We start from the raw sequence: 18,764 nt of genomic DNA on the forward strand, positions 1-18,764 counted from the left end.
CTTGACCTTCTAGTTATTTTTGGTTCTATTCTTGTTGATGTCTACAAATGCCTAGCATTTTACACACTTCCGATACATTGATCTTTGTTAATAGAAAGGAATGAAAGAAGGAATACTATTCTCAGTTAATGTTGATTAAATATATTGGCTTATATCTTAAATATTATTTAAATTACTTCTGTTTGCTTCAAGGTTTAAATATTTCTGTAATTTTCTTTTCAGTATTATAGTGTCCGTACGCGAAACATGTGCCGATTGGCAAAGAGGAGTGGAACCACAAGGTGACCCAGCATTGAAGGGAAAGAAAGACCCTGATAACGGCTTCGGAATTAAAGTGCCTAGGAGAAACGTGGGTAAGTAGAAACATCAAAAGGAAATTCAGTAGGAGTCTATTCATTGAAATATACATTTTATTAGAAGTTTTTAAGAGAGAATGCACTGGACCAGTGACAGGACACTAACGTTGGTGAGAAGAATCAGAAATTCGATCTCAAATCTTGTCATAACTATGAAAAACTTTATATACAGTACTTGTAGTTTCAGATTTCCAAACTATGCTATGCATAAGCATCGAAAGTGTCTTACAGAATGGTTTTGTCCGTCCGTCTGTCGACAGGTATCAGAGGTAAGAAATCTCGAGAAGCAGTTTTTTTGTAATCGATTCATCATCCCAAAAATAGGTTCCATTAATTTCCTATTCAAACTGGAAGTGGTTAAAATTTGCCATTTCCGGTTTTAACGTTATTGTAATAGAACGAAATTGGTAACATAGCACGAAGGAGTATTTTTGCAAACGACTCAACATTACTATTACTATGACTATCCAGACTACTACTATTACTATGACTACTACTCTCAAGGCTATTACTATTACTATGACTATCCAGAACACTCTACCAAAACCGGAAGTAGTTCAGATTTACTATTCCGTTATCAATACTGAGTTCTGTGTAGCAAAAACGGCACAATATACTGTATCAAGAAAGGGTTTTTCGCAATCGATTTGATGTCCCGAATATAGTTTTTATCTTCTCTTTTGAACTTTATTCAAACTAGAACCCATAGAAAAGAATGGTAATTGCTAGCAACATATGGTTTCCAGCAATCGGTGCAGGGTCTCAAGAGAACATATCACCTCAAACCGCAACACACTACCAAAACCAGTAGTAGTTGAAATGTAATGCAACGCCCGTCTTCAATACTGATTTTCATAGAGCACAAACGGTAAGTGATATCGAGATTTTTTCAATCGATTCAACTCCCAAGAAGTTCCATCGTTTCCGTTAACCGTATATTCAAACCCGAAGTGGTTCATATCAACCATTTCCAGTTTCAACAATTATCGCCATAGAACAGAATCTGTAATAGAGAGCGACATATATATATATAGCGTGCAAAATTTCAAAGTCAGAGGCACTCTCCAATCCAAAAATGATGGTCGCCAGTATCTCTCCCGCACAAATTATGAGAACTCCCCACCCCACCCCACTGTGGTTTGACAAAGAAAGATTTCACATTCCGTGTTTTCTCTCACTCAGTGACAATTATTTTCGTGCGAAACAGAAACTGCGTAGCCTTGTGTGTTTAGGCAAAAAACATTCCTACTGAATACTGGTCGCCAGCTCTAAATTTCTAGTCGCCAATGGCGATCTGGCGACCAGAAATTTTGCGCCCTATATATATATATATATATATGTATATGTATATATATATAATATAGTCACAACCCAGAACACAGTATCAAAACCGGAAGTGGTTGAATTTACTATTACTTCTGGTTTCAGTACTGACTTTCATAGAGCAAAAACTGTAAAATACGAGGGAAGATCAAATAAAAACCTTAAAAGTACAATACATTTTAGAATAGAACAATGAAAAGGAAATCTTATCTCTTATTTTTAACGTAGTTCCCTTGACGTTGAATGCAAGTATTACACCGCTTCGGAAGTGCACATGGATACCACATAGGAAGAATTCTTTTGGTTGAGATTGTAGCAACTCGTGCACCACATTTTCACCTCTTCGTCATTATTGATATGCTTGCTTCCCATCACTTCTTTGAGTGGTGCAAACACATGAAAGCCTCTGGGGGAAAGGTCTGGTGAATAGGGTGTATGAATGAGACACTCAAACTCCATGTCATCGATAGTCTCAACGGTCAAATGGGCAGTATGCGGTCGGGCGTTGTCATGCAATAAAAGGACATCTGAGGACAAAAGTCTTCGTCATTTACGCCTGATTGCAGGGAGAAGTTTATTTTTCGGCAGGTTTGAATACGAGGCACTGGTTACTGTCACTCCTTTTTCCATGTACTATTCCAAAATTACTCCTTTTACATCCTAGAAGAGAGGGAGCATGACCTTTCCTGCTGATGGTTGAATATGGAATCTTTCTGGTTTCGACGAAGAGCTATGACGCCGTTCTTTGCTCGCATTTTTGGTTTCTGGTTGATGATAGTGAACCCATGTCTCATCATCTGTAACAATTCTGTCCAGAAATGCATGACCCTCGGCGTTGAAATGACGTAAAAGTTCTTCACAGGCATCGACACCACGGTCTTTCAATTTAAAAGTCAACTGATGCGAGACCCATCTTGCAGACACTTTATTGAAATGCAGAACATTATGCATAATGTGTTGAGCTGAATTAAAGCTAATGTTCATGATTCTGGCAATTTCTTCCAGCGTAATACGCCTGTTTTCCTTTACAAGCTTTCCGCTAACGCAATGTTTTGGTCGGTCACTACGCGGTGAGCCTGTTCCGTCGAGGAGCATCCTCAACAGATGTTGTGCCACTTTCATACTTCCTACAGCACTCGTATACTTACTGCAGGAACAGACACGAATTACCAAACTTTGCTGCCATCCTGCGATGAATTTCAATTGGTTTTACGTCTTGACTGCTCAGAAACCGGATCACCGAATGCTGTCCTAACAGTCCGGTGCATGTGGACAGTTGATACTGATTCTGCTGCGTTCGTCGTCCTTCCAGCAACACATTGCCCCTTGTCGGTCATTAAGTACAACTCAAGGCATATTACTGCCACGTGTCGAAGCAATCGTCCAACTTTACGGGATTTGATTGCGTTTTTAAGGTTTTCATTTGATCCTTTATATTGAGAAGCGGCTTGTTGCAATCGATTTAACGTCCCAAGAGTAAATTCCATCTCTTTTCCCTTAACCCTTTACAAATAACAGTTTTAGGTTTCAGTCTTTATCACTACGAGACAAGAACAGTATGGGACAGCGAGTAATGGCTTCTTGATATGGATTCAGCGTTGAAAGTACAGAGTTCATCTTCGATCTTATTACTCGATTGCAACTAGTAGTTATAAATGTACGAATGTACAAATGTATAAATGTACAATGAAGTTTGAGTACTGAATTCGCATAGTTTGGAAGTGTACCGTAGTTTCACACTGTGAAACGAAACTTACTTGTTTAATGATAACTTTATATTATCCTTTATAGGAGAATAGTAAAATATCCAAGGAAAGAAACTATGATTTCGAAATTCATTAAAATAGATTCAACTTTTGTAATAATGATTTATATCTCAATATAAAAGGGGAAATAAAAACTGACTGACTAGTTAACGCCAGGCCAAACTGCTTAAGCTAGAAACTTGAAATTTGGATAGCACAAAGGATTTGTGACGAAAGTTACCACTAAGGAAAAACTTTTGGTAATTCGACGCGTAATAAAAGGAAGGGGATGGTGGTTTCAGATATTATAATTTCCATATCTCGGAACCCCTGAAGGTTAAGAGACATGTAATTTCGTATTTAGACTTCTCATTTAAAATGTGTTCTAGCGTTTTTGGATGTTTGACATAGAAGTGAAGAAAAACGAAGGATGTGGTTCACTAAAATGCCCATACAGTGCGCTCGAATTTTGCTCTAGACATCGAGTTGAGACAAATTACATATGAAAAATGAGAAAGAACACAAAATAATGCCCACAATAACGTGGTGCCATTTACTAGTATATATTGGATGCATATAGAATTGTACTATATAAGGTGTGACCAAAGAGTACGGTGAACATAGTTGCACAGTCCTATCTGTCTTATGTTCTATCCACTTCAACTAGTAAACTCGGTAGCCTAAACCTTAGGTACAGTTAGTGTCGAATTGAACGAGTTATGACATGTTAGTTGGCTTCCAGAGACAGAAGAGTGAGGACGTGTTAAGAATGTCTGTCACGCGCCAACTTAAGTTTTGATCTAAGCTGCAAGAAAGAGACAAAGAAGCTCACGAAATGTCAAAATCAGAGTATGGCGATGAAGCAGTGGCATTGAAGACTGTTGACAAATGGTATGAGCGATTCAAAAGCGGCAAGGAGTCGGTTGAAAACAAGCAACGATCATAACGTCCTTCGACGTCAAAAACAGATGAAAATGTGCAAAAAGTGGCACAAATGGTTTGTTCAAACAGACGTATGACTATTCGAGAGCTTTCTGAAAAACTAAACATCTTGTATGGGTCTGTGAAAGCGTTTTAACCACCGATTAAATGGACAAATGGCTTCCTTCTTCACAACACTTTGCTTTTGACCCGTGAATTTTTGGCCGAAAAAGATGTTCTTGTTTGTCCACATTCGTTGTGCTCTCCAGATTTAGCACCATGTGACTTCTGGCTCTTCCCAAAAATTAAAACCGTGCCTAAAGGAAAACGTTTTGACACCATTCCTGACGTTGAGAAGGCCATAACAGAGCAGCGGAATGCCATTCCAAAAGAAACTTTCCAGGAATGCTTCCAGTCATGGATTCAACGTTGGGATAAGTGCATTGCTAGTCAAGGACAGTACTTTGAAGGAGATTAATTCAAATTCCGTGTAAGCTTATTACTATGTTTCTAATAAAATTATTCACCGTATTTTTTGATCACACTTCGTAGATAAAATAGTAATTTGCCTTACAAAATACAGTAAAGTCTTTCAGGATGTCTTCCTCTTAAAGATGGTCACATGTTTAGCTTGACCATGTATCTATGTATCCATGTAGATATAATCATCCTGCTCAGTTAGGTGCGTAAATAAGTTGAACGTAGTATGGCTTCACTGACTAACCTAGACAGGTTTCACAGTATATGAACATCTGAGGTAAAGAGAGAGAATTTCAATTCCTGAGAAAGAGACGACCTCAGCGTCTGTGCCAGGAACGTCATTTGGGGAGGAGAAATTCTCTTATTCTTAGAAACACATTCTTTTTAATAAATTATATACTAACAAGAAATTTGTAACACTTTTGTCGTTAGACAGGCTTGCTCCTCTTGGAAAAATCTGAAATGATTCTACTGGTCTTTGTTATGTCTTGTGGCAATAATTGTGTTTATTTATAGAAATAACTTTGTTACTGCAAAGCTTTAACAAAAGCGCAAAATTTCTTATTTATTTAGGACCATCTTCAACTCAATTATATATGGTGCGAACGATGTTGGAATCACTAATAGCTGATAAATCCGGAGGGAAAAGAACTCTTCGAAAGGATATAGATGGTCAGTACCTGATCCAAATTGATCATTTCCACAAAACTTCGTTCTACTGGAACTTTATGCTGAGTTTTAGTGGTAAGTTACTGGAGTTTTCATTTCAATTGGTTTTCAATATGGAATTAAATTTTATATGTTGTTTATCTACCTATAATATATTATTTCAGATCGTGTTGATAGATAACCATTATACGCTTTTCAGTTATTTATTTTAAGGGACTTCCGCATTACAGAATAATAGTTATTAGTATAGTGAAATTTAAATGCATTACAATGGTCTGGATTTCACCTCAGACTGTAGGTCCACATCTCGTATCGCATCGGTGCTGAAGAGGGATATTAAACTTTGACAGAAGAATTTTTGATTGGCAGTTGCGTATATATATAGGTTGAACCTGAAAAATGTGCACAGACTTCGGGAGGTGATTCGTGACATCAAAAGAAGACAAAAAGTCCTCTTGCATGTTGTCGAATTCTGCGTCGTGTACGATTGACAGGGGTGCCAACTTGGAATCAACAATCGAATCCTGACAATTGAAACGGAACAGAAAGATGTGCACAAGTTATCTCTACACAACTGTTTTATGTATCATTTTGCTGATCTTTATAACTACATTTAACTAATTTTGATGTTATGAATCACTTCCCGCAGTTTGTACATATCTTTCTGTTTCGTTCCAGTTGTCAGGATTCGATTGTTGATTCCAAGTTGGCACTTCTGTCACTCGTACACGACGCGGAATTCGACAACATGCAAAAGGATTTTTCGTCTTCTTTTGATGTCATGAATTATCTCCCGGAGATTGTGCATATCTTTCATGTTCACCCTGTATAAACTCTCTTCATGAAACTTAATTCATTTTTCCTTTTCGTCCCTCACTTTTTGTTGAGGAGTTGCTCTGCCTCAGGGTATCCCATTTATTATCATGTATATATCAAAGAATAAGTAATAATATTACAGAATTGAGGTGTTCGGGGTAGTAAGAGCGAACACAACAAAACGTTCCTCCATCAGTTATTATTATTGTCATCAGTATTGTAAAATTTCTGTTAATATGACTTTGGGTAAATCAGAAAGTTCGCAGTTATTACCCGGAGTGCCTCATATAAATCCTCACTAGAAAGCATCATTCTAGAAATTATGGCTAATATCTATTTTAACATCGCAGTTGCAATTTTCGTGTTCTGCTGTCAGGGTCAGAGAGAGATTCTCGCAATTACGCATATTTGAGTGATTATTGCTGTAAATAGTAAGTTAGCATGTTCATACACAGTTTTTAATATCATGCATTAGGTCATGTGGACTGCCAAATAGCCGTGAAACAAAATGTGAGCTTCAGAACAAAAGCGTATAGCGAAAGCAGTATTGATTTTGGAAAGCTTGTAAGTTTGTATTGATATATATGTAGGTATAGTTTGTGTTTTAACAAATCCCATCATCTTCATGTATTTCGTTGTTTAAATCATATTCTGACGAAATATAATGTATATTTTCTTTAGGGGTTCCTGATCATCCTAATTGCTGAGGGTTGAATAACCAAGGATAAAGGTTAAATTCTCCCCGCCTTCCAAGTTCCTCATATATATATATATATATATATATATATATATATATATATATATATATATATATATATATATAAAATGTGAGAAAAATAATTGCCAATTCGTTCCAACATTATTAACAGTGAAACGTGTAGGTGTGACTTTACTGACGGCTGTATATATAATCATGAAGATAATGTATTTTAATATATTTTAGAACATCTATGAACTGAAATTCATCTCATAAAAGTTATTGTTCCTTGAGTTTTAAGTATAATGTAATTGCTCTTGTCTCTTTAGAATCGCTGCAACAGTGTTGTGACTTGTCACAGTTGTGGTACAGAGAATTCTATTTAGAAATGACAATGGGAAAACGAATTCAGGTAAGCGTAAAATTCATGTTTTAAATGATACTATTATTGGTTTTTATGTTGTTATTATGTAATGTTAGTTCTTGCCTCAAACATATAAATGATTATTGGAAAACACTATAGGAGAAATATATAATGCTTTCTTCTAATTAATTTTAAAAAATTATAAAATATAAGAAAAAAATGTCTGTTTATAATAGTAAATCTTTCTGTTCATTAATACACTGAAAAAGTGTCCATCATTTTTTCCTTAGATTCTTTATTGTAGATGATATTTTTTTAAAGTTAATAAAATGCAAAACATATTTTTGTTACATTAGGCATCATTTATTGCTAGGGAAACCTTATCACATCGCGTCAAGTTTTTCTTTAGATCCATTTATTTTGAGAGAGTGATTTATCTTAATTTCTGTTTAGGATCTTCGTAAAGAATCTCTTTCCTTCATTTTTAGTCCCTTGCTAATACATGAAAATCAATATAAATTTGATAAAATCCTTTATGTCTTTATTTTATATGTATAATTCGTATTATCAAATGGTTAACATTTTAAATCTTAAACAGGAGTGGAGATCATATTGCTTTATTAATACAACAGGACGGAGTCTGCGTCTAGCTTAGGTCTTATGTATAAGTTAACTTCTATAAGTGGTGGTCGGTTGCGCAGAAAACTTAATCGGGTGCTCGCATCCTGGAAGGAAAGGAAAAAAAGAAGTGTTGATATTTAATAGTGAAATTGGGAAGGTCTTGTGTGGGGTGGAGTACTGTTTCAAATTGCACTGTACCACCAAAAACAAACTACCTATAAACGTTTTGAAACATTTTCCGTATTTTGTTTCTTGTACATTTTTCATGTATATGAAAGCAGTTTGTTTGATGCAACTTTGTAGTAATTTCACTAATGATATCAATAACGAGCAGTTCTTTTTTTTTCCACATATTGTAAAAAAAAAAAAAAAAAAAATCATGTAAGTGAAAAAGCATTTATTTGAAGCAATTTAGTAGTAGCAGTTCTACTTAACAATATTATAGAGTTACTTAAACCGAGGAGCGCACGTGGGGTCTCGGGTTTGATTCGATTTCCGGTGGGAGCATAGCATTTGTCGGTCTTGACCTATTACCATGAAGCAGTTGGTAAGGTAGGTAAATTAGGTCGTAATGAACGCTGGAATAACGGTGATGGAAACTGGTATCTTTATCACATATTATCCAACTATTATTGTTGGGCCGGTCATAGTTCTTCAAGGCTGTGCCATCTGGGATCTTTATTTTGTATACTGTCCTTAATTTATTCCGTTTCAAATATTATTATTGTCAGTATTTTGGTAATTCGTTTTCGTTAATTTTTTCTTGGTTTGTCGCTTCGTGAATCCTTTTTTTTTTTCTTGTCAAAAGTTCTCTGTTATTTAGTTCATTATCATCACCCATACTCTTAGAGGTTTTCCCGTTCCGAGGTTTTCTTTGTTGACATGCTGTCTGTAACGTTTGAAAAGTTGGTTTTGCATGTATTCTTTACAAGTTGCCAGCAAAACTGGATACCAGCTTATTGAACTTCTTTTATCAGTAACTTTGTAACGAAGACAACTGTTTGAATGTACAATCTGTTATCTGTCTTTAGTCTCTTTCCGATTTCAAAGTATTATGGCTAATCGTATTTGAATGAAACGCTTACAGTTTGGAAGAGGGAATGTTCAAGTTCATATCATGCTACACTCATACATATACACATTATTTGAATTCGAAGTGCTGTGTTGATTTTTAAAAGAAATACAGGTTTGGTACAAAACTCAAAATAATCATAGTTACAAGGACTATTTTTTAAGCTCGATAGTCAATAGATAGTGCCATAATTTTTTGGTTATTTCCTCTGTACACATTAAGCTATTTTTCTACATAGTTACCGTGTTTGTTTAAATATTTAGCATATCGTTCGACAAGTTTTTGTATACCCATTTCGTGGAAACTACGGTGTGTGACCGAAACCAATTATCAACCGTTGTTTTCACTGCAATTCTTGGCTGTGTGTGTTGTTTCGAAATTCGCACACGCGCTGTCTCCTAGCATGCTTTGGGCATGAGGCGACACCAATTGCAGTCGTAGCGTCAGTGTGTATGGTTCATTGTAGGCATTTGAAATGTTTTGTCAAATTGAGCATCCTCCCGTGTGAAACAAAGTCCGTGATTCGATTTTTGACGGCAAGGAACGTGTCAGACGGGTAGGACAATGTTCATTATGAACTACTATCGGGCCGACCTTCTGCAATCACAGACGAAGTGATGCGTACAGTTAACGTACAAATCCATGAAAACCAGGATATCACGATTTCCACGTTGTCATTGCAATTTCCGCACATTTCAAAGTCGATGCTGTACACAATCCTTTCTGAAACCTTGAAGTTCCGAAAACTATGCGAGCGATGTTTCCAAACTGCTTACTAGGGAACATAAATAGACGAGACTGGCGTGTGCTTTGACCTTTTTGACCTGATACAATGAGGAAGGAGATCAACTGTTGGACCACATTGTCACAGGGGACGAAACATTGATTTCCCAAATGACTCCACCATCGAAGTGGCAACCAATGGAATAGCGACATATATCTCCAGTCAAAGGGAAAGCCAAGTAGACAATGTCTGCACACGAGATTATGGCTACCTTATTCTGGGATCGCCATGGTGTCCTGTTAGTCGAGTTCATGCCACGAGGAATTACCATATGCTCTGCTGGGTATTGCGCGACCTGAATAAAGCTTCGACGTGCTATACAAAATAAGCGGCGTGGTCAGCTGTTATCTGCTGTTTTCGTGCTGCATGACGGTGCATACCCTCACTCTGCTGCTCAAAGCGCAAGCGTTAACCAGTTAACCAGATCTTTTGGATGGGAGCAACTGGACCACTCACCGTATAGCCCGGACCTTGCGCCAAGTGATTTTCATCTGACCCCCTACTTGAAGCAGTTTCTCGCCGGTTACTGGTTTGACATCGATTAAGAAGTGAAAACAAAAGCAGCGGTTGAAGATTGGCTTCGGTCATAGGTGCGTGATTTCTGTGACAAGGGAATACAAAAACTTGTCGAACGCTATGATAAATATTTAAACAAACATGATAAATATATAGAAAAAATGCTTAGTGTGTATAAAGAAAATAACCAAAAATTTTTGGCACTAGCTTTACTAGTTTCGTTTCCATTGACAGTTGGACCTTTCTTAGAAAATAGCCTTCATACATCAAGTTTTCAAATCACAGATATTAATGTTGCATCCTTCGGCAGCACGGTACGAGCGATAGTCGAACCCTTTCTATATCTTGAATCCTGATGAGAATTGTCCAGTTGACTGATGGTTGTTAGAGGGTGTCACTAGCTTGCGCCATATCTGCACACTAGTGACGTACCCTGCCAACCAGACGAAACCTGAATACTTCATCTTTCGGACTGCTGGCGTTTCACTCAAATACCATTAAGCCGATTTCACGCCATAACACTTTTGAAATCAGATCAAGAGTTTTTCATGAAGTACTTGTAGAGGCATGATTTTTAGAACCAACTGTACTTTTGAAGAAGAAATTGTTTTCTAGAAAAGAAACTGTACACGTATTAACTGGTACCCACTTTTGATAACGTTCATTTAAATATAGTAAGGTGGGAAATTCGTTCTTTCGCCTCTTTGTCTAAATGTTGTAAACATTTCTGTTTGTTATTCCTATCTAGAAGCAGAAGTACTTTATACGTATCTCTTTTTCAGTGTATTACCATAATGAAATGATCTTGAATGTTTTTCAATATTTTTTAAATACAGTGCCACGTGTGGCGTTAACCTGGTTGAATCTTGGTCTACTCAAAATTTTGCCAGGTCCTCTATTGGTCCACCCTCGGCGATCTCGTACACCGATTAGCACAACTTACACTGAGCAAGTTACAAAAAAATAGTAAATATACTGAAGAAATAACAGATCTACTAAAAATAGTAAACACTCATAGTGCTAAAAGGGTATGATGGGTTGACTTCAAGTTTATATGTTTAGAAATTCTTCCTCACGCGCCCAAGTGTATCCTAGATTTAAAAAGAGAATTTAAGATAGTCGAAAAATGTGTGAACCATGCACATCATGTTGGAAAATAATGAATTACATGTTTCGGCAGATCTAGCTGTGGTAGCTAAATATTCTGTATAAATTGATGGTGAAACCAATAATACAATTTCGTTCATAATGATGTTACTATTTAATTGCCACTATTTGAGAAGTTTTTTAAGTTTTCACCAAAAAGTACCAACTGATCTTCCCTGAATCTCACAAGTTCTCAATGGTAATTTCTGCAACATTATGTTAATTGTTTTTTCCTGTGTTGAACATCTCAAAAATTACTTCAGGAATGCCATGGGTGATGATAGGCTTACTCATTTTGCTGACCATTAAAATAAATTAAATAAATCTGTGAAACAGATGGACTTGTCTGTTCTTGCGGATAACTTCAGGTCTGATCATCAAGTCAGAATAATCTATCATGATTAATATTTCTATAATCACAAAACATCATAATCTATAATCTTCTATAATAATAAAGCCGGTAATCAGTGATTATTGATATTTTTACATTGTATCATAATGCTTGACAGTTTTAGATTGCTGTGTTATCCGCAAGAAAGTTCACTCGTAGAAGCTTAATTCGTCATTATTGGTATCATTTGTCTATCGTTTATTCCAAGAGACTTTAGTTTCGTTTATCCAGTATAATATACTGGTAACTATTTTGTTTTGCGTTGGGCTGTTTTCAGCGTTGGCCATCAACGTTTTTGGGTTGTTTTCAGCAGAATACATTTATAAGATAAATATGATTATACAGGGTTATTGAATAACAGTGAAATATTTTAGTCTTGTGTATTGCCTAAGATAAGTAAGAATCTTACCGAACGTGGATCTGAAATCACTTCCTAATAAAATTTTTGGAATCCAAAGTCGATATACGGGGTGGTCCAAAAGTAGGTATACACCCCCTACATTGATAAGTATAACATTCTAGCTTATAGGTTTATTTGCTTCGGCTGTTCTGAGCCTAAGACATAAGTAAAAATACTGTAATATGACTGAAGTTAATTGGTAAAGGGTAAATGATATTTTATTAACCTTGATATTAATATTTTGTAAATTTTCATATTTTAAATGGAAATAAAAACTCAATTCCCACTCTGGTGCTGTTAGATCGTTCACATATGTAGAGCAATTAAGGAAGTCTCGTAACAATTCCAAACTATGTCTGGATAAAAACCTTCTTTTAATAGGAAATATAACTTACGTTATGCAGCAATGTGTCAACTCAATAACAAACACTTCCTACTTCAAGTCATGAGGAAATTCTTGAAAATGTAATTGTAAGCGGAAGAACTGACACTACCAAAAACTAGGAAGAAAAGGTAGGTGGACAAAAAGAGTAGTGAATTTGAGAGAATTTTGAAGTGACCATCACAGAAGGTTCGACCTCTTACTTCTTCGCCGATCAAAACGTGGTCAGTACATGTTGGTTACGGATCAATAACACACTTCTAATATTCGACTTCATCACCAATTTTGATTCACATCAAAACCTAACTTCTAATTTAATATGACAGTTATTATTGATTTTTTCATAAGGCCACAGCACCAGTTTTGGGTAATTATCTAATCTGATATCTAGTTTTATTTATCCAATCAACACTATCCATCTTAACAAATTATTGCTCTACCTAAAATTAAATGGTTAAATTCGTTATGAGATTTCTTTCTAAATTGCCCCATGTTAACATGGTTATTATTACGTGAGCTATGTGTGGATATAAATTCTGTATGTCAACGTCCGGATTTCGATCCAGTTAGTTGGCATACGTTAATACATTAAGAACAAATAACAAAGAAACTAACAAGTAAACCTTACGTTTGGGTGAATCGAGTTGCTGACTGAGACACATATGAGAAAGTAGTACTAAATGGGGTCAGTATTTCAGTGAAGTTTTAGGTGCGAAGCTCCAGGGGTTTAGGAGATACAGCTACCAGAACATCACAAGGAAGTACAGAATAGTCTTAATACAGTTGGAGGTAAAAGCTCTGTAAGACCTCTTGTAACGACAAAAGGTGAATAACAAATATATGGGTACATATTATTACTAGGGGGAAGTCATATAGTAAGGATATACCTGACGGCGGCCATCTTGAAATCCGCCATTTTGAATTAAGGTTAAGTTTTTAAAATAGGAATAGGGTCATGTGATACATGATTTAAGGCGCAAATTTAATCAGAAGAACAATGGTGACGTTAATTTTGATTTACGCGCAATTGGTAAAAAGTTACAGGGAAATTAAATATTGTTGCAGCATATGTATTAGTCCTTTACCCCACCTTGTAAATTTTGTGTTAATGATAATAAATTAATAAAAAGCAGGTGGATAAATATTAGGTCTATGGTAAGAGTTGCCTTGATGGCGGCCATGTTCAAATCCGCCATTTTGAATCAGATAAGTTTTAAACAAAACGCATAACAATGACACCTTATTAATAGCAAATTTTACCATAAATCCAACGGTATAACCATTTTTGCTTTATCATTAACCAGCACAAAATTAAATGGGAATAGAGTAATGCAATAGATGACTTCGGGCAGAGCATTTGTGCAAGTCATGAACTCTTTTCTGAACTACATATTGATTGTACTAATTGAGGACTTTTCTGGAAGAAAGACCCAAGTTCAATGATGACTCAATTCCACTTTGGTCATTTTTCCTTAAATTAGCAACTTTTTTATGCGATAACAAATGCTGGTTAACGATAAAGCAAAAATGGTTATACCGTTGGATTTATGGTAAACTTTGCTATTAATAAGGTGTCATTGTTATGCGTTTTGTATAAAACTTTTGTCTGATTCAAAATGGCGGATTTGAACATGGCCGCCATCAAGGCAACTCTTACCATAGACCTAATATTTATCCATCTGCTTTTTTTATTTAATTATTATCGTTAACACAAAATTTACAAGGTGGGTAAAGGACTAATACATATACTACAACAATATTTAATTTCCCTGTAACTTTTTACCAATTGCGCGTAAATCAAAATTAAAGTCACCATTGTTCTTCTGATTAAATTTGCGCTTTAAATCATGTATCACATGACCCTATTCCTATTTTAAAAACTTAACCTTAATTCAAAATGGCGGATTTCAAGATGGCCGCCGTCAGGTATATCCTTACTATATGACTTCCCCCTAGTCATAATATGTACCCATATATTTGTTATTCACCTTTTGTCGTTACAAGAGGTCTTACAGAGCTTTTACCTCCAACTGTATTAAGACTATTCTGTACTTCCTTGTGATGTTCTGGTAGCTGTATCTCCTAAACCCCTGGAGCTTCGCACCTAAAACTTCACTGAAATACTGACCCCATTTAGTACTACTTTCTCATATGTGTCTCAGTCAGCAACTCGATTCACCCAAACGTAAGGTTTACTTGTAAGTCTATCTGATGGATAACAATAAGAAATGATATAAAAAGCAATGAGATGATCAGTACGGGACTGTATACCTACTTTTGGGCCACCCTGTATATTTAGCGGGATTTGATATATATATTATATCTGGTTCTTTTAAGCGGAATATACTGTACTAAAAGCTAATAATCAGTCGAATACCGGTTCATGTATAGTTGTGTCATTTTGACAATAACTTAGTTTGTACTATTTGTTTCTAACGATATTTTTCTCTAGGAGGTCCTTCGTGGCTAAGCGGTTAGCATACACGCGTTTTTGGCGTGGGAGATCCCGGTTCGAGACCCGGCGGGGGCTCATGTGATTCGGATTCCGTGTTGAGCTGTAGGTCGACTTCTAATATAACCTCGGTGATGAATGGGACACTAAACTGTAAATCAAATATATATATATATATATATATATATATATATATATATATATATATATATATCAGGGATGCAAATAACAAAATTTTACTCCCAAGGAAAAAAGTTACTAGCCCATATCCCAGTCGTGATTTTTATAATCTTTGGTGTTTATAAACTCGCCCGTGCATCTCTCTCATATATATATATTTACATAAAGTAGAGTAGAAATATGGAACATGAAGCAGTACTTTTTTTTTAATCTTCTTTTTACGGAAACACCAGGATTTGAAACAAACACGGATTGCTCATTGGCATTAAACCTGTCAATGCTGCTCGTTTGTTCTTCGATGTTGTTTTTGTATTATCAGTGGGCCAAAGTAATTTATATACGACTTAGTGGGTGCAACAGCAACGAAATCCATCTTCTTGCATGAACATAACTTCACGTAAAGTACAAGATTTTCCTTTGCCTTTCTTTCGTTTCTCTGTGAGATATACTAGAGACGAAATGAGGCCCAGTTTTCAATTCCGGAATTACCATTTTTCATTTGTAGAAAGCCTAATGAATTCGTGTTAACCCTGTCGCCGTACCTGTTTTACACTCCTTTCCTCCTTTGCTTCGTCTACTTCACAGTCATTGTTATGTTAATGGAATCTACGCTCAAAATAATCACTACGTTCTTTCACACGACATTTCGTGCCGAATTATGACTCGAATTTAACTGAATCAATCTAAAACACGAACTATAAAGAACTGTAATTTGAGCTGGTTATTATATGTTATATTTGAAAGTATCTTTCTTTTTTAATTACCGTATAAACCACGGAAAGTGAATTTTAAACCGCACGAAATATAACTTCTAGTATCAAGTTTCGTAAAGACCCGAGCAAAGAATTTCTCGATTTTTTTTCGAATAGTTAGGAAATCATCATCACTTTCCAAATAGAACCTGTATAGTTCCTTAAGAAATACGATTCATTGGCTTTGGGTACAGCTGATATTCGTATCTGTACGGTCGCATTGCACTGTTAATACTGTATTTACGCAAATCTAAGAAGTCCTTAAATGTAAGACGCACCCCCAATTTTTGAAGAAAAAATTGGGAAACTCCAACTTCCTTTGCAGCATTTTTAAACTGCTTATTTTGTTATCAATTGTCGAGCTTCAAGATGTGTGACTCACTTGTTTGTGCTTTTTAAACGGAGGAAGACACCAGCCATAGTATGTGGGAGGGGAAGGAATAATCTCCGCTTTCGTAAATTCACAAGAATCCTCTTTCATTTCCCATTGGTTTGCGGAGTAATTTTAAAGGGTTTTTACTTCGCGTAAAATGCACGATTTTATTTCTACATTCTGTTCCTACACGCAAAATACACATTCTTTACAGAATCGTAACTAATGGGATTAGCAGTTTTTGGCAAAACTCATCTAATCTGGCCTAAATTTGCATAACTCAAATCTAAAGCTAGGTTGCCACTTTACAAGAATCTTACATAGTTATGAAAGGTACATACAACTTTTTTTTTTTTCATCTTGCAAGGAGTCAAACCATGTGCAACTTTCTGGGTCGTCTTGCTATCTGCTGTCAGGCTCTCACTGACTTAAAGAAAAAAACAGTTCCGCCGCCTCCGAAACGAGGGATTCTTTTGGACGGGGAGGGAAAGGGCGCAAAAAATACACATTTTTAATAAGGAGGTTGTCTATTTGTTTACTAGAGTGCAATGCTGCATGAGTGGAGATAGTTTTCTTGCTTTCAGAAAGTTGTAATGTGTAAACAGTGAATAGAAAGATTGGGTTGTAAGATTTTTTAATAATAGCTACAAGATTCTTGTAAAATGACAACCTGGCTTAAAACGCACCTTGATTTTGGCGGCAAAAAATCAACCAAAAGGTGTCTCTTAGAATCGTGTAAATACGGAAATATTCGAGGTAGCCCCAATGATTAGAAAGAGCAATACTTTTTATCAAAGCAATTTCATACTCTTCTTTATTTTTATTTTATTATTTTGTAAAATCTCTTGTGGTTTGTTTCTGCGAGAGTACTTTCAGCCATGAAAATGTTTCCCTGTTATTCAATACTTTCTTGTATATAAATTGATGACAATAATTGAATTTAACTCTCTCAGTTTTTTTGTAATATTAGTAGTCATTGAATCATTATTATATGTTTTTAATATTCACAGTATTATTAAGTAGAATTGTTTTTATAAGTATATTTGGTAAAAGTGTGAGTTAGATTAGTATTGGGTGTGTATTAGAAGTAAATAGTATTAAATATGTTAAGTGCTTATTATTGTATTAGAGATTTGCAAACATTGTTGTGTGTGGAAGCTGTGTTTGGAAGAGAGAAACAAGTGTGCACGATAATGGAGAAGAATGCTCATATTTTCATACAATTTTCGTTTTCCTTCTTTCATTTTTTTGCTGATCCGCGTTTCATCATCATATATGTGTCCATCTGAGTTACAAGTGAGAAAGTGTGCGTGTGTGACTTTTTTTTTTCTATATCTTTGGTTCTTGATTTATTATTTTTTCTTGCCGATTTTGTTAAGTATCGTGCTAACGGTGTTGGTGTCTATTCTGTTGCTGTAGAAATGCACGGTGAGACACCAGCATAACGAAGAATGCAGCGACCTCATCACCATGGAGAAACGTATTCAGGTAGACACGCAATGGAGAAAGTGGTCCTTTTCTAAATGAATTTCTGTTTCTTAATAAATAACAATCACTATTCTAAATTATATATGAAATTATATTAAGAGGACGTATTTGCTATTTAAAATGTTCATTAGCAACAAAAGCTGAGTTTCACAGTAACTATTTGATTTCTGATGTTACGTTAGTTAACGCGGAGAAATCTAAGTTGAAAACTTAATTTCAATTTAATAAAAGTCTATCGTATTATAAATTACCTAATATTACGATCTCTTTATTATTAGTTGGAATGAAAATAAAACAAATGCAACCCTATCATTTATTAAGACATTGAATTCTAGACCTAAATGTATTTTTTTATTTCCTGCTTAATAGATTCCGTCTTCTTAATTACATTTAATATGGACTTGGCTTACCTATGGGAACTGTCGTCAGGTTTTTAGAGTTAGGAACATGTAAATATAAAAGACTTTTCTCCCTCATCCATTCTTTTTACTTTTTCTAAGTCTACAAAACTAACGACGGTTCCATAGGTGGACCGAATGCCTAATCAACGTAATTAAGGATACTTCCGCCTTATTTTCACGATTTTAAAATATTACGAAAAATCAAACATAATACTATTTTTTTCTTGAGTAATTATTTAGTATTTAGAAAAATATTATGTAATGAAGTAACTTGTATTATCGATCTATTCCCCGTTATCAAAGAATACGTTCTGCAACAAATTGTGATGTCATAGATACATTATTCATTCTGTATTTACTAGAAAATACTAAATGTAAGCTCCATTCAGAACTGAAATGAAATTGAATATGAATAATCTAATTTACATTCCTGAA

At 35.4% G+C, this 18,764-nt stretch overlaps 1 protein-coding gene across 2 annotated transcripts in view; it reads left to right on the plus strand.

Moving 5' to 3' along the window:
* Cyfip (Cytoplasmic FMR1-interacting protein Sra-1) overlaps positions 1-18,764 on the plus strand; it is a 110,311-nt gene that overhangs the window by 45,613 nt on the left and 45,934 nt on the right. Inside the window, exons 9-12 of one of the 2 annotated variants that reach the window (XM_081738943.1) lie at positions 223-353; positions 5,399-5,569; positions 7,337-7,419; positions 17,860-17,928. In XM_081738943.1, the coding sequence (XP_081595069.1) occupies positions 223-353; positions 5,399-5,569; positions 7,337-7,419; positions 17,860-17,928 (454 nt within the window). The remainder of the gene's footprint in view (positions 1-222; positions 354-5,398; positions 5,570-7,336; positions 7,420-17,859; positions 17,929-18,764) is intronic. The other variant, XM_081738944.1, reaches the window with a different exon arrangement.

The sequence above is a fragment of the Thermobia domestica genome, chromosome 14, assembly GCF_964235325.1.
Source record: "Thermobia domestica chromosome 14, izTheDome1.hap1.1, whole genome shotgun sequence".
NCBI classification, from domain to species: domain Eukaryota; kingdom Metazoa; phylum Arthropoda; class Insecta; order Zygentoma; family Lepismatidae; genus Thermobia; species Thermobia domestica.